General features: G+C 41.1%; 4 protein-coding genes across 8 annotated transcripts; 3 read left to right on the top strand and 1 right to left on the bottom strand.

Annotated features, from left to right (window-relative positions):
- The first annotated feature begins 362 nt into the window (after nucleotides 1-362).
- Nucleotides 363-668, top strand: LOC135650011 (rapid alkalinization factor-like). The gene has a single exon (XM_065169059.1). The coding sequence runs from the start codon at nucleotides 363-365 to the stop codon at nucleotides 666-668; it is 306 nt and encodes a 101-aa protein (XP_065025131.1).
- A 715-nt stretch (nucleotides 669-1,383) lies between these two features.
- Nucleotides 1,384-4,513, top strand: LOC135582622 (folate synthesis bifunctional protein, mitochondrial-like). Of its 4 annotated transcripts, none has more exons than XM_065166433.1 (3): nucleotides 1,578-1,717; nucleotides 2,413-2,650; nucleotides 2,750-4,513. In XM_065166433.1, the coding sequence occupies exons 2-3, from the start codon at nucleotides 2,575-2,577 to the stop codon at nucleotides 4,252-4,254; spliced, it is 1,581 nt and encodes a 526-aa protein (XP_065022505.1). In that variant the 5' UTR covers nucleotides 1,578-1,717; nucleotides 2,413-2,574; the 3' UTR covers nucleotides 4,255-4,513. The 4 variants fall into 4 exon arrangements, with proteins under 4 accessions (XP_065022503.1, XP_065022505.1, XP_065022504.1 ...); XM_065166432.1 differs by lacking the exon at nucleotides 1,578-1,717 and adding an exon at nucleotides 1,831-1,940; XM_065166434.1 differs by lacking the exon at nucleotides 1,578-1,717 and adding an exon at nucleotides 1,893-1,949.
- Nucleotides 4,514-7,395: 2,882 nt separating this feature from the next.
- LOC135648778 (transcriptional activator TAF-1-like) lies at nucleotides 7,396-12,969 on the top strand. 2 transcript variants are annotated; one of them, XR_010501095.1, is made up of 9 exons: nucleotides 7,604-7,949; nucleotides 8,208-8,368; nucleotides 8,447-8,468; nucleotides 8,729-8,777; nucleotides 8,863-9,095; nucleotides 10,252-10,326; nucleotides 11,257-11,382; nucleotides 11,864-12,045; nucleotides 12,835-12,969. XR_010501095.1 is itself a non-coding variant. In XM_065166715.1 (8 exons), exons 1-8 carry the CDS (start codon nucleotides 7,752-7,754, stop codon nucleotides 11,927-11,929), a joined length of 930 nt encoding a protein of 309 aa, XP_065022787.1. In that variant the 5' UTR covers nucleotides 7,396-7,751; the 3' UTR covers nucleotides 11,930-12,331. The 2 variants fall into 2 exon arrangements, 1 of the variants encoding a protein (XP_065022787.1); XM_065166715.1 differs by lacking the exon at nucleotides 12,835-12,969 and having other exon boundaries at nucleotides 7,396-7,949; nucleotides 11,864-12,331.
- Nucleotides 12,970-14,563: 1,594 nt separating this feature from the next.
- Nucleotides 14,564-15,600, bottom strand: LOC135649830 (nuclear transcription factor Y subunit B-3-like). The gene is made up of 2 exons (XM_065168699.1): nucleotides 15,462-15,600; nucleotides 14,564-15,361 (listed from the first exon to the last, which is right to left on the bottom strand). Exon 2 carries the CDS (start codon nucleotides 15,323-15,325, stop codon nucleotides 14,702-14,704), a length of 624 nt encoding a protein of 207 aa, XP_065024771.1. The 5' UTR covers nucleotides 15,326-15,361; nucleotides 15,462-15,600; the 3' UTR covers nucleotides 14,564-14,701.
- Nucleotides 15,601-16,029: the final 429 nt, after the last annotated feature.

The raw sequence follows: 16,029 nt of genomic DNA, 5'->3' as shown, positions 1-16,029 counted from the left end.
ACGTCTTGTTTTCCTACTTCACATGACATGGTGGACCGCCTTCCATGTCCCTAACTTCACATCCACGACTGGGGTCTCACCGTCAGCCAAAGCACAGGACAAAGTTGTATGTCAGTCATTGGAGAACTGCGCATCTCTACCTTTTTGCTTTTGTGAAACAAGTTGGTACCTGCTGCTCATGTGAAGAGTTTGGTGATCTATTGCTTTTTCCTTTTATGAAACAAGCGGGTTCCTGGTGCTCATGCGAAGAGTTTGGTGATCCGTTGCCCTCATTGCTACACACAAATAGAGTGCCTGATCTTAGGACTTTGAGATCACCTCTGGCTCCTGCAAGCAAGGTGATAGAAGGAGTGATTTGGGCGATGGCAACCGAGCTGGGGAGAGTTCATTGCTTGTGCGCCGCAGTACTCCTGCTTCTAGTTTCTGCTGCTGCTGGTGGTAGAGATGCGGAGGAAGCTCACTTACGTCAACTCAATGGCACCATTGGGGAGATGCATGAAGCGGAGGAGTGGTCATTTGGATCAGAGATAGGAAGGAGGATCCTCCAGTCTCTACAAACCTCCATAAGCTATGGAGCTCTGCAGAAGGATAGGGTGCCATTGCAGGCTCCCCAACGTGGAAATGCATACACCCGCGGGTGCCAAGCCCAGTACTACTGCAAGAGTTGAGGAGAGATACCTATGATCCTGGAGAACTTTATTTCTTTCTTCTGCCTCTAATGCTTGGAATAATAATGTGTGTCGGAAGCACCTCAGTATAATGTGTGTGTTGTTTCAGAAGTTGTTCATCTTGTGACCATCCACTCCTCCTTGTTCTTTGATTTCTATCCAGATTAATCACACATGATGTGAATTGTACCAAGAAATCCAGGAAATTATGTGTGTGGAAATCAGCAGTGTTGCAATCTAAACGCTTAAGCTATCAGGTTAATTAGGATCATAAATATGCTTTCCCAAAGAAACTAAGATCAAACAGTAGAGACAGAGTCGGTCGAAGAAGAAGAAGAAGAAGTGTCGGTGCCACCATTTTTCAGTTAAATTATTCTTTGACTTTTTGTTTGATTGTATTTTCTTCGATTATAGCTATAAGAAAATACGCAGTATATTGAGGCCTCCCTTGAGAACCTATATAACACTTATATAACCATCAATATAATACAACAGTAATTGCTGATTGCGGACAACTGAAATATATTATCTTATAGCTATAATTACAGCGTAAAATAATGTTCTTTTATTGATAAAGAAGGTTTGCATATTAACCATCGCCCGGTTATAAAATCACATATATGCCCTTACATATTTTATCTATTAGTAATAAAAGCAATTAACATTTTGCTGATCTCCTGCACTAGTGCCCTATCGGACTCGGACTCGGACTCGGACTCTATCCGGGAAGAATCCGGAGTGGGCGCGGACGACCGGGATGCTGTAGGGGCTGTTTAGGTTTCAAACCCTAAAACCCCACGAGGAAGGGCTTGTGGGTAGCGGTCGCGGCGACGAGAGCAGGACGAGTGCTGCTTCAGGGCGGATGGGAATCTGCTCCACCCCGCGTGGGCGGTGTTGGGCGCCGCACGACTGGAGTGGGATGAGAATGGGATCGGTGAGCGGCGGTGCGAGGGTAGCTCTCGCCGCCTGGTCGTGCGCCCGCCCCGCGTACGCGGTTGCCGAATCTCGCGCCGGTTCCATTGATATCCGGCACCGCACCGCCCCATCAGGTCTCTCTTTCTCTTCTCTCTCTCTCTCTCTCTCTCTCTCTCTCTCTCGGATCTTTGCAGTACCGGATCGGGTACGGATCGACACGGATCAGATCCGCTAAGTGGTCTGCCACCAACCCCATCGAGATCTAATCCACCCATCCCCTCGCTTCTCCCCGACGGAAACTAGATGACCATGTCTGCCTGTTTGTTCAGCCAAAAATACATCTTGATGCCATCAACTGTGAGTTCAGTGACTGATGCCCCATCCTGGTTCCTTGTTACTGTTGTTCTTTCTTTCTTTCTTTTTGGTGGAGATTCTTGGAACACGACCGTAGGATTTAGTCCCTAATATTCATTATTATCGAAAGTCCATGCATTTGAAGATCTCCATCAGTAACTCTTACAACCATCTATTTTTGAGATTTTGTGTTTCGAATCCTTGGATATGGCTTGAAGTGATGGTCTTTTTCTTCTGGATCGTGTGTTGGAACTCGTAATATTTAGATTTCATCTCATCGGCTACGCATTTATGTGTCGCTTTGGCTGACTCGCTAGTCTTTTTTGTGGTCCATTCTTGTATCATCCTTTTCTATATTAAAGCTGCTTCTTTGTTACAAGTACTTTCATTAGAATGAGCCTGCTGATAGCTTCTTCAGCGGATATTAAGCAAATTTGTGCGAAACTTGACTATTTTTCTTATCTCTGACCTACAGAAAAATCGTGGAATTAAAAGAAATTTATATGGGTAGATTTCGAACAGCATATGGATCCGCATTTAAATCTCATTGATCTTAACTAAGTCGTACGTCATCTCCTTTCCGAATCGGTGGATCTCGGATGCCGTTGTATTAATACTGCCAGTTTTCTGTCGTGGCATGGAAATGTTTAGGCATATGTATCCCATCTTCAGGCATGGGTTTAAAGGCTTTGTCCATTCAAATAGTCACATAGGTATTGTTTTTTGAAGCATTTTCTGATAATTTCGCAAGAAAAAGAATCATCCCATGCGCTAGGTTTTTTGGGCTGAATTCGCATCTCTCTGTGTTGCAGGATTGAACTTTAGAACTTCCAGATGCACCTACTTTCACCCGATCCCATTTTGTTACCGGATCCATTCTTCTGCAGAATGTTCGGTTCAATCTTCAGAAGAGGAAGTTGTGATTGCTTTAGGTAGCAATGTTGGAGACAGAATCCATAATTTCAATAAAGCATTGCAAATGATGAAGAAATTAGGTGTAAATATCACAAGACATGGCTGCTTATACGAGTCAGAGCCTGCTTATGTAACTGAGCAACCTTTATTTCTGAATTCTGCTGTCAGAGGTACCACAAAACTTGGGCCTCATGAGTTATTGAAAGCACTTAAACAGATTGAGAGGGACTTAGGGCGGCAGGATGGAATTAGATATGGTCCAAGGCCAATTGACCTGGACATTCTTTTCTATGGGAAGTGCAAAATTGAGTCTGAAGATCTTATAGTGCCTCATGAGCGTATATGGGAAAGGGCTTTTGTCGTAGCACCTCTTATCGATCTATTGGGATCATCTATTGACAATGATAATGTGGCAAGTTGGCATTCTTTAGTAGGACGAAGAGGTGGAATATTTGAATTGTGGGAAAAACTAGGTGGTGAATCCTTGATTGGGAGCAAAGGATTGAAAAGAGTTTTACCAATGGGAACTCATTTATGGGACTGGTCAGAGAAGACACATGTTATGGGTGTTCTAAATCTGACTCCCGATAGTTTTAGTGATGGAGGGAAGTTTTTGGAAGTTAACGTTGCAGTTTCTCAGGTCAGGTTGTTGATCTCAGAAGGGGCAGATATTATTGATATTGGTGCTCAATCTACACGCCCTAATGCAAGTCGGCTTTCTGTTGATGAAGAACTTCAGAGGCTTATTCCAGTATTAGATGCAGTTGTTAAAATGCCTGAGGTGGAAGGGAAGCTATTGTCAGTCGATACATTCTATGCAGAAGTTGCATCTGTAGCGGTAAACAGAGGGGTTCATATTGTTAACGACGTCTCTGGTGGACAGCTTGACCCTAAAATTTTGAGTGTAGTAAGAGACCTTGGTGTTCCTTATATTGCAATGCATATGAGAGGTGATCCAACTACCATGCAAAGTAATGAAAATTTGAAGTATGAAGATGTTTGTGAGCAAGTTGCTTCTGAATTATATAACCGGTTGCATGAAGCCGAATTAGCAGGAATTCCCATATGGCGGATAATAATTGACCCTGGCATTGGCTTCTCAAAGAAAACTGAACACAACTTGGAACTAATTATGGGTCTATCAAACATCCGGAGAGAAATTGGTAAGAAAAGCTTGGCTGCTTCACATGTGCCAATCTTGCTTGGACCATCTAGAAAAAGATTTTTGGGTGACATCTGCAACCGTAGAAGTCCTGATGAGAGAGATCCTGCCACCATTGCTGCCGTCACAGCTGGCATTTTGGCTGGTGCTAATATCATCAGGGTTCATAATGTTGGCTATGGTCTGGATGCTGCGAAGGTCTGTGATGCAATGCTTAAACAACAAAAATCAATTAGCTAAGAGATATGCCTATACATGCCAATTTGATCTTTTCTATAAATTAAATTTTCATGATCACCCATAATCCTGGTGGTCAGTGACTGATTCCTCATTGAGAAATGTGTAACGGAAAGCGTTTTCCCCCTTCTGGCTTAGGTATTTAATGACTTCCTTGCTGGGATTCGTTCAGTTGCAAGCCACTTCCCAGGACTGACTCATGTAACAGTTCCACACTTAATATTCTACAAATAAAATATTTAAAGTTTTTGAACGAATTTAATTTTTTTACTACTTGTGAATCTTGATCTTTCCTCTCTTGTTTGAAAATCTTATATATGGTGATTTGTTTTATTGATTCAATATTCAGCACTCTATATTTAAGATTTACTGTTCATTTCAAGCATCTCCTTGTTATTGTACTTTGTTTTTTCATCGGGTTATGCAAAAAAAGGGAAATTTTAAATTAGGATTTCTATTGCCATTCACTGATTTGGATCATAGGTAATTTATACTATGGAAGTCGATTTGCTTCCAAGGAAACTACTACTTACTGGATCTTGAATTTAACTGGTTTCTCTGTGAATGTGGCAAGTTTAGCTGACTTGAAATATTTAAATCCTTCAACTTTTGAGAAGTTCCATATCTTGACAGTTTAGTTCAGTTTCAACTTTTTATTTAATTTTAGGAAGCGATTCTTATGCGGCTTATTATTATTTTTTTGTTTTTCTTTCATAGAGTTACATAGAGATTCATATTTTGGAAATCACCTAATATATTTAGAGCAGGAACAGGTTTTCATGAAGAAGGCTTTATCACCAAGTTGAAGACTATCTGGGGAAGGCTGCTTGATACTATATTTAAATATTCCAGTCACTGTTTTGTATGTGGTTGTTTGGTTCTTATTTTTTGTAATAGTAAATTCTTATTTGATTATACTTTTCAAAAATATCCACTCTTAAATGTACCCAGTAGGCCCTTCATGATTACTTATAGCAGCATTTAGATAAGTAGTACAAGTTGCTTGTGGTGCTTAACATTGATAGTGAATGCTCTCATTTGTTTTAAAGTAGTTTCGAACATCTCTCCTCATGGGCACATCTCAAGTCTGTTATTATTTTATTTGTATCATCATAGTGTAGTATACAATTAGTACGTTCATTCTTGTCAAAATAACTCTGACTATTGGCATGTAATTCAAATTGTAGTTTTCCGATGCATCTGTACATTGATTCTATATGCTGGTAGTATTCCAAGTTTCTAACTCTTATTCAAATTTTATATCAATTGCAAGTTATGAATAATATTGTACTTATGGTTGATAATGTACATGCTAAATGTCATTCTGTTTTGTCTTTTTTCTTATTTTGTGCCAACGAGGATACCTGTAGCTGAGAGATTAGGCCTATGGTCATTGAGAATAAGGGGAAGAGCCTGCCTTTAGAATATATCATTTATATTACATGAAGATGCCAATAAATCGGTGGCTTAATCACATTCTTTTGCTAGAATATAGTTAAGCAGCTGATACAGGAGTTAGACTAGTAAGCCTTGTCTCATTTTAGATGATTGAAAAATGCATTGGACTTTTGTTCGTGTCACAAATGCCCATCAACTCGGCATGACGAAGTTGATTTGGCCTAGTTTATATTTAGATTGTTATGTGTCTAAAAACATGATGCCTCCTTGAGAGCGTACTCATTTTGAGCTCTCAAGTACATTTGAGCTGGATGCCCTTCTTCATCTCACCTCTTTGAGAGCGGACTCTTCTTCATCTGGAGTCGAAGGAATCCACAGAATTGAGCAAAAAATCATTTTATTTGTTATGCCTTTCAATATACGTTTTTACTTCCATCTTTTGATGAAAGGTCGACTTGATTTATCATGCTTTGCTTTGTTCCTTCATCATCTAGCCCACTTACAATTTTTTTGGAAGTAATATAGTTGTTATTGATAATCTATCTTGAACAAATTGTGATCGATAAAGTTACAAAGTATTTAATGCAGATGAACTCAAAAGGAGTTGACATAGATTCCTTTGATCTTACACCATCTTAATCTGTCACTTCTTTTGCAAGATATTAAAACACCTATATTTTAGGTGAAGCTACCACAGATCAGTGCTGCCATACAGGTTAAGAATTCAGCTTTTTTTACTCATCTTTATATATTGTAACACAAACAATGCAGTGATAATTGTATGTTCAAGAGATTAGTTGTTGATGCAATAATGTTTGATACATTAGATTCATTTGACAGCTTGTATTTCCTTGTTTTTCTATTTGTTGGAGAACTCGAGATTATATGCTTGGAACCTCACCATGGACGAGCATGATGAGACCAAAAGAGCACCTGCATGTTCTTATTCTACATTTGTGTTGTCATGTAAATTTATTTTTGTGACAGGTCACTTGAAATTTACTTTTGTGAATCATGTAACAATTTTGGTATTTAGAACCACTAAATTGTTTACTGTAATTTTTACAATGACACTTATAATAATTATTAAACTAATATGTCATTCGAAGAATTATTCATGTGAATCTCATGCACTCATTTATTGAGGAAATATTCAAATTATGTATTGAAGAAATTAATACAACTTAATGTCTTTGGATTGTTGCTATTTTAAATTGTTTTCCAAGTATTCTTAAAGTTAGATACTCAAAAAAGCACACTATCAAGTTGTAATATATTTGGATGGACTTATAATGTGTTTTATTATCGAACCAAAACGTTATAACATTATTTAAAAATATCTTATTCAAATTTTATTCCTTCTAATTCCTGCCTATCTTAATTATCAACTTTATATAGATTTCGTGGTCTCCTAAAATAATTTATATGAAGAATTTAGTAGTCTTGGATGAAGATTAAGAATTATTCATACCATATTTTAAATAGGCTCTCTATGCGCAATTGGCTTTTCTTTTCCGGGAAATTATTCAATATTATGAAGAATTAATTTCTTCCGAGATGACGACGTGGCCGTCCACCTGAATGCCCGCACGCGATGCTGCGTCATCAAGAAACCTTCATGTAATTATAATGCCGGTCACCCTTCCATGCGCCATCGCGATTCTTACTCCTTTCCTCTTTTGGATTCTATCCCTCCGCCGATCCAAAATCGGCGATCGCAGTCACCCTTCCTTCCTCTTCCTCTCTCTCTCTCTCTCTCTCTCTCTGTTTGCAAGTAGAGTTTGCCATACTGGGCAAGCCTTGCCCGCCACTCCTCTCCATATAATCCGTCCATTCACCTTCCTTCCTCTTCCTCTCTCTCTCTCTCTCCGTTTGCAAGTAGAGTTTGCCATACTGGGCAAGCCATGCCCCACACTCCTCTCCATATAATCCGCCCATTCACCCTCCTCGCCCCAACCTAGTTTCTTGGCCGCCGACGCCGGTTCCGCGATTACCGTCATATGCATTCTCTTTCTCCAATCGCAAGTCGTTGGCGTTTGCTTTCTTCTTCTTGTTACTGATCTTGATGCTATTTCGGTGTTTCGTAGTTCTGGTGAGCTGGGATGGGTTCGCCTGCGAAGGAGTCCGCTTTCGCCTCCACCTCCGAAGCTGCGGCGCCTCAAGAACTGCAGCTGATGCCACGAAGATCGAACCTGTCTCCACCAACTCCGCACGTGCAGCCTCCGGTGTGGGCGCCGGAAACCGCAGCGGCAGCGGCAGCCAAGGGGAGGGCAGTGCCTCCTGTCTTCCTGCGGGCCCAGGTTGGCAGGGACCGGAAAGAGAGAATTGCGTTCTCTTCTTTACTTTGTTTGTGTTACTTTCGAGTCGACTGACTAAGGAAACAATCGATTTTAATTGCTTTTTCTCTTCGGATAACTTCCAGCCGCTCTATGACAACGCAATTTCGTGTCTTCCTCTGTGCCTGCCCATGTTAATCTTCCATGATTTGTGGTCGCTAGTACGATGTCATTGGATTCTTGATTGATTGCTGAATACGTTATGGTTTTAATTGTACTCAGATGACGCCTTATCCGGCTCCTACAATCCAGGAGAGGCCTCTGCCGCAGGAGGAGGAGGAGAGGAACGAGAGTCCCGCAAGCAAAGCAGAGGGATCTCCAGAGAAATCTGGACGTGTTGACAGAAAATCCTCTGCGTCTGGAAAGAATTCTAGCTCTAGCTAGTGAGTTTGATTCTTGTTTTTTCTTTTCTTCAGTTGTTTAAATCAGTCATGAACATTTATTTTATGTTTCAACTGCAGCGTTGATCACGATGAATGGAAGGTAATATTTATTTGCTGCATTGATGAATTAACGTGTGGTGATTACTGTGTCATATTTCTGTTTGTGGTCATGGAGATAGCATTGTCCTTAAACTCAGCAGATAGGCTGATATACATCACTAGTTTGTTCTTAAGCTGTTATTCTTCTTTAAGCATGCATGATGGCGTTCTTTGGCGTGCTTGCTTGTCACAACTTATATGCATAGAGTAAAGTAGTTACCTATTGATTTTTGCTTATTCTAATCTTTCTTTGGTATTTAGGGCTTCTTGTCATCTAGAAAGAGAAGATACGGAGACATAGTCACCAAGGGTCCGTTCATTGACTTGTATGATTTTGGCTTTTATGGATCAGTAGCTTGTGTGTGAGTGCAAAATTCTACTTTGTAATTGCTTAGGTGAAGCTTTACATCTGCTAACTGCTGATCAACATAATGGTATCGACAACGAAGCATCTGATGTTAGAGGGGAGCATTCTGTCAAAACGCTGTCAGTTTCACCAGAATCACTACTGCTAAGGGCATTGCCACCTGGTTCTGAAACTGAATTGAACACAGAGATCGACCAATGTAGTTATCCATCACCATTGCTAGGAAATGACCCGGTTGCGCATAAACAACAGCGGTTGCAGGTAATTTCTCGGGAAATATACCCCATCACAGCACATGTTGCATATTGTTTTACTGGTTTTCACTCTTAATTATTTGCACCAAGGATATGTTGATGCTTTCTTTACACCACGGATATCAAGTTTCTTGAGGATTGGCTTCTATGATTTCTTTGAAACTATTTAGTGTGATGGAATGGTGTGGTTTGCTTCTCTAGGACAGTCTGGAAACCAAATGCATCATTAATTAGGGACATCTTACTTTGTGATTCTAGGAAAACAAGAGGATGCTCTAAAAAACTTCAAACTGAGTGACATGTGGAGAGATGATAAAGTGTCTGATTGTGAATGATGTCGATGACTTTCTGGTGAACTGTGATAAAACTGATTGCAAGGTAGATAATTATTTGAGAATTGAGATGCCAAGTGTAGAGCTTAAAACTTGCCTCTTCCTTGTAGTGGGCATGACTTTCTGTTGATTAGTCATCTGGAGTCATCAGTATTGTAGCCTGGTATCATTTTGTTGTCTTTTCATTCTATCCATCCTTTACTAGTCACCACTTGTAGGTAGTTGTTTAAGATAAGAAAAATTATATATATATATTTGTCTGAAGTTACAAGTTATATATTTCATTTGAAGCCTGTAATATATGTATGTATGTATGTATGTATGTATGTATGGGATGAAATTACCTGTGCAGCATGGATCACAAAATGGGTAAAGTCTTTTTCGTAAAAGGTCAGTCAAAGTAGAAAAAGCTTCAAGCCTTTCCATAATTTGCAATTCACTGGCAGTTTTCATTCCTCTCCTTCAAAACATGACAGATCGAGTGATTCTAAAGTTTAACGGAAAAAGAAAACTAAATGCCATTTACTATACATTAGACCTTTGGAGTTCTTCCCATATTGAACCTGTGCCTTCAAGAGTAACATCAAACAAAATGAAGTCTGCACCATTGCTGCTATGAAACGAACCCTGTCATGCATGAACAGCAGTGATTGTAGGTAATTTGAAGAGCTATACCCCATCAAAGCTCATATTGCATATTATATTACTGGTTTCACTCTTAATTGTTTATATTACACCAAGGATATGTTCAGCCTTCATGATTATCTTTTTCTGTTTCCTATTTTTGGTTTCTTAACATGTTACCCCACTGACCATTGCAATTGTTGCTAGGATGACGACGGATTCAGGGAGAGAAGAAAACAGGCAAATAGGGAGTCGGCAAGAAGGTCAAGAATACGTAAAATGGTATGCATTTTTAGGCAACTTAGAGATGCTGTTTGGATTATATGTGGGATCCTTTTTTGTCTTTTCTTGTTCTCTTCTTTTTGTTCTTTTCCTTGAGCATTTTCCAGGAAGGCAAAGCACTTGTTTTCCATGATTTCTTTGTAAATATTAGTGGGATGAATTGGTGCGGTTTATTTCTCTTGGACAATATAGAAATCAAATGTGCCATTATTTAGGATGCTCTAAATCATAGTGAAAGAATGTGCAAAAGTTATGTGAGACTAAGAGATAGGCTGGGAAATGGCTAGAGGAAGATAGGAAAAAAAAATCTGGGCATAGTTGAACCTCTCTGATCTGCCTAATAAAGATGGATAGAGAGGAGGAGGGATAATTGATGAGGATGAGAACAGAAGGAAATGGTCATTAGATTTGGATGGTAATGGAAAAAGAATTTGGAGAAGAGAAACATTCTCTAAGGATGAAGAAAGACGACATTAATTCAAGTAACTTGTTTGACTGTAGAGGCACCTGGAACCCTTCCATCCAAACACTTGCACCACGTGGCATGGATAATTCAACAGCCAGATATAAGCATTTGATGGTAGAATGGTTCACTGTGCTTTCATTGTTTATAACTGACTCAGCAACATAAATTTCATAGGGGTGCTGGGTTTCAAAACGTAGATTCTTCTTACAAGTTAGCCAATGTTGAATCATGTATAACAAGTGGTGGACAAGCTTATGTGGTTTGGAGGAGTAATGCGGAATAAGAACATCCATGCCTTTTTTTTTTTCTTTTATGTTTTTGTCAATGTTTGTAAACTTCTTTCTATATATTAAAGTTTTAATTCTGATTTTCATAAATTCTTATGCATTTTTGCCTTTTAAACTGTCTTACATAGAATGGACTATGCGTTCCCTGGGTTTAACTATTTTTTCCTTTTTCACTAGCAAGAATACGAGGACTCAGCAAGGATGATGGCCGTATTGAAAAATGAGAATGATGTACTCAAAGCAAAGAATGAAATTCTCATGAAAAGGATCGAGGATTTAGAAGCTGGAAGCATAAGAATCATGGTTAGTTAATTTTCTTATCTATTAACCTTTTTTTGTGTAAACTAATCGATTGTCAAAGATTCCTGTAGACTTCACAAGGATCTTCTGCCAATCGGTTTCTCATGGAATAATAATCAAGTGCACCCATGGTTGTTAAAATTATTCTAGTCTCTATGTATTCTATCATTTTAATTCCGTGATACTCTCTTAGTTGGGTTTGTTGATGACTTCCATTAGAGTGAATCCTGGTGATTAGAAAGTGCAGAAGCTCCAATTTGCTTGTCCCACATAATCAGTTAAGAATACCTTAAATTTCAAATATGTTATGTCCCTTGGCCATTCAGTTATGTACTTGGGCCGCAAGGTAGAATATGGCCTCTTTTTAGCACTCTTTATTTTGTATAGGAACTTCTATCGATTTTTGATATAGTCTCATATTACAAACAGGAAAGATAGGAATTTTTATTTTTTTTATATGATCTCATATTTTTCATTGAAACAGGAGATATTGAGCAGACTTTACTGGCCTGCTGATACGTTGGATGTACTGGGCATCAGACCGTCGTAGAAGTTTTCAAGACACGACAATCCTGAATGTGCTTCTAGGTGAATACATTCCTGTTGCTTGGACCCTGCAAGCTTGAACCCCTGACACTTGCTTACTGATGAAGTTAGTCAGGAGAGGTACACATGCTGAAAAAAATTGGAGTGTTTAGGGTATTTAAAATTTTGTATATTATTTAATATATGATGCTGATTTTTCTTTTTGCGATAAAATCTTCACACTTGGAGAGGAGAAACTGCTAATTTGACATCTGCTCTCTCATGTCGGAGATTTTGAGCTCTCTTGCTGCGATTGTAGGATGAATGTAATTAAAGTCTAGAGTTCTCTGATACTACCAAAGTGGCATACACTTGAGATGTGCCTGTTAGCCATTTAATCTATGAGTTCATTTATACGAGGAAACAACACTTTGTGCAGCCATCTTAAAAGCTGGAGGTACAAGAATGACAAGATTAGTCTTAGAATGTGTATGATTCAATGCTTCTGGCTTGATCTTTACAACATGTTGCTATTGGATGGGAAGAAAAAAGACATAAAATAATGGTGGCATGCGTCTTTTGGTGCCTCATTTTCCCTTTGCCTTTGATGTAATTTCCACTGTTTGTCATCCAAGTTTAGGATGCTATCTATCTTGCCATGAATCTTAAACCTGTCATTCTTGGAAATTAACCTTTGCTCACTGAGGGACTAATAGCAGTTTCAGGGATCTCTGAGATCTCGGTGCTCAAATACAATGAATGATCATGTTACAAGTCCTAGTAAAATGCAGAGATCTATGTTTCACTTGCGTAAGATCTGTCCTATTTGCAGCATTCCCCTGTTTAGTCCTAAACTAATTTTCCTCAAAGATATTTAATAGAAGCTTCAAGTAATAAACACCTGAATCTATTCACTCCTTTTTGCCACAGGACTCTGAACCAAGATGGGTAAAGATAATTCAAGAAGATGCCAAGCTGCTGCTTGTGAGAAGGCAAAAAAACATGCAAACCGATTGATGTTTAATGGTCCAATGATACACAGATGTGAAATGTATAGTTATTTTTTGTTTTAGTTTTATTTGATATACGATACCGTGTCGATCTAATAGATTATCAAAACCAGTTCTGGATTGATGATTACATCTTTGGTCAGCAATACGAGTAGATACTTCAACTTTTGCAGTTTTTTTCCCCCTTTTTTGCGATGAATAAATGGCAAAAGCAGGTTTCGATCTTAAAGAATTCTGATACGATGAAGTTATCTTTTTGATTATAATAGGTTATCTTGTTGCAAGCAAGGAAGGATGTTGGGTAATATTTTTTGCATTGGCATTACATTTAAGAACTTATCCTTGAAATGCATCTGAAATCTAATGTATTCTAGCGTAAGTTTCAGAGGAGTCGCTGTGTAGATGCTGATGCACCAGAGAGAAGACTGTTCTTGGACTGTTCTCCGGCAAGCGGAAAGGAGTCCTTGCATGATTCTGCAGATTGATACGCCCATTAAAGGGTTGGTCAACCAGATGGTCGGCATACAGGATAGAAGAAGAGACTCCAATCATAGTTGATTCATCTATACTGTGCAGGCAAAGGTGAACCCTTCGGAGTACATTTCCCTGAAGGAAGCAGCAGGAGTCACAGTGTCCGTAGCCTTCTGCAGAGGTATTGGATCATAAATGGATCAGTTTGTGTCTGTCTTCATTAGCTCTCTCATCTCCATGCAGTGACGAAGAGACGATGAGGCAGATCCATTGATGACTTGCGCTGAGCAGTTCTGATGAGATGTTGCGCTTTCGATCGATCTATGGGTCAAAAGAGAGTTACCAAATGGACCCCAATTCCTCAGAGGCCACTGAATGAGGGACAATTCTCGTCCAAAAGGAAAGCTTCTCCCCTAGTGGCGATGGCGGCTTCCCCACTTCAGTCCATTTCTGCCCCATACCAACGCTCGAGTGGTCTCACGTAGATTGCGAGACAAGTGGCACAAAGAACCATAGCACTTGGAAGGACAGTTCTTCCCACCCCCAGGCATCATTTCCTAAAGAATTCTACACCTTCTACAGCGACATGTTCGAGTTGCTTGTTGACTGGATTCAGTAGGAGACATGGTGGGCCGCTGCGCGCCGATCAGATGTCGTTGCCACAAAACATGCATGGTTGGTCTATCAACTGACATTATTACAAACCTGCATCAGGCGTTGGAGATGGAGATCTACATGCTCTATTTCCTTTGGAATTAGGATCGGCAGAGAAGACAAACATGATCCGGATTTTGTGCAGATAACCTCTTGCGTGTGATCGGGGAGCACATGTTCGGCTGAAGCAGAATGTGTGCTTGACATGATGCCATGAAAGCAAGTGGCAAGTGGCATGGGCTCGATTCAGTAAAGGCGAGCCTTCGATTCCGTGAAAGCTTTCAGTATTGCGACAGCTCGAACGAGCTCCTGCCCTCGGCATCGGGGCATTTCTTTCCCTTGTAACCTTATCCAAATGCCAATCTGAATCATCTCTGTATTCGATGACAGGGAAAGGCAACAACCTGCTTTGCAGACGAAGAAGATGCAATGGCTCTCTCTCAGTTCGGAAACTTGAGAGACCTGTAAGAAGCTGACAAGTTCTTGCCATATACGGTGCCCGACCGACTCTTCTACTTCGGTAGTCATTAAACAGTGAAGATTTATGAGCAACGCCAATCGATAATACAGTCTATGATATTACACGTCGAGGATGGAAGCGACATCGATGGCATGCATCGCCTTCTGGTTTTATCTGATCGACTGAGAAGTGCCAACGAGCATCATATTCTGTCGTGCCTTTGACGGCTTCCTGAGGACGGAGAGCCTCCGTCGGCACCGCCACCACCACTCAGGCTGTTTATTCCACCCATAGTCATCTGATGATGTTGAAATGGCTGTAGTGCTGATGGTGGCCCCGTACCATACATCTGCTGGCCCATCATCATCATTCCACCGCCATACATACCGCCTCCGCCCACGGAGGTGCTGGGACCACCGCCGGCATTGCTGCCGTCCTTGGGCTGTGACTGGGACGAGGCGGCGGCGCCGCCGCCGGCCTTCTCGCCCTCCATCTCGCGGAACCTCTGGAGGTAGACCTTGAGAGGCTCGACGTAGTTCTCGAAGCCGAGGGTGGTCATGGCCCAGAGGAGGTCGTCGCCGTTGATGGTCTTGCGCTTCTCGCGCTGGCACTTGTCGGAGGCCTCGCCGGTGACGAAGCTTATGAACTCGGAGACGCACTCCTGCACAGTCTCCTTGGCGTCTTTGGAGATCTTGGCGTTCGCCGGGAGCGCCTTCTTCATGATACGGCTCACGTTGGCAATCGGCAGAAAGCGGTCCTGCTCCCGCGCCGCCGCCCCTCCTTTGCTGTTGCTGTGCCCGCCCGACTCGTTGTCCGAATCCGCCATGCAACAGTCCAAAAGCACCCTTTTTTTGGCTCGATTCTGATAACAATCTCAGTGATCAAAAAGCTTCCTTTTTTCTCTCGACTGACCGAGAAACAGAGCATAATAAGCTGATAAAAAACGCTTCTTTCTCACGTACACAGATTACGACGGCCAAGAGAACAGAGACTTCTGCAAGCAAGAACAAGAGTCAAGGACGGTCTTCCCTCCCGATGAATTCTTCCGACCATGGGCGACGCCTGCGTTTGCACGAGCAAGAGCACCGACGAGGAGAGGAGGGAGGGATGTGTCGGTCCTTCGGGTCGGTGCCTAAATATGCCGTAGGGAGAGCTACGTGGAACAACAAGGGCCGTCCGTTTCACGATAAGAGAAAACCGCTAAGGACCTTTTGCGCCGTTGATGACCTTCTACGGAAGCGGATCTATGCCGTAGGCGGCGGCGATTGGGCCCCCTCATTGGTTAATGTGAATGAGGCCCACCTGAGCAGACTCTTTCAAGCAGATGGTGATGGGGCGTGCAATCACAGTATGCAGTATGCAGTATGCAGCATGCAGTAAGCACAACAACACACTGAACACAATGCAGGAGACCAGCAACCACATCACATGCTCGCAAGCTAGTGGCATTCAACACCATCACATCCCTTCAAGAACACCATTTTCACATTATTGTAGCCTCTACAATTTTGATCATGGGACAGTGAGTTG

This window comes from Musa acuminata, chromosome BXJ3-9 (genome assembly GCF_036884655.1).
Source record: "Musa acuminata AAA Group cultivar baxijiao chromosome BXJ3-9, Cavendish_Baxijiao_AAA, whole genome shotgun sequence".
Taxonomy (NCBI): Eukaryota; Viridiplantae; Streptophyta; class Magnoliopsida; order Zingiberales; family Musaceae; genus Musa; species Musa acuminata.
Note: the sequence above shows the minus strand (reverse complement) of the source record. Positions and strands in the feature narration are given on the sequence as shown.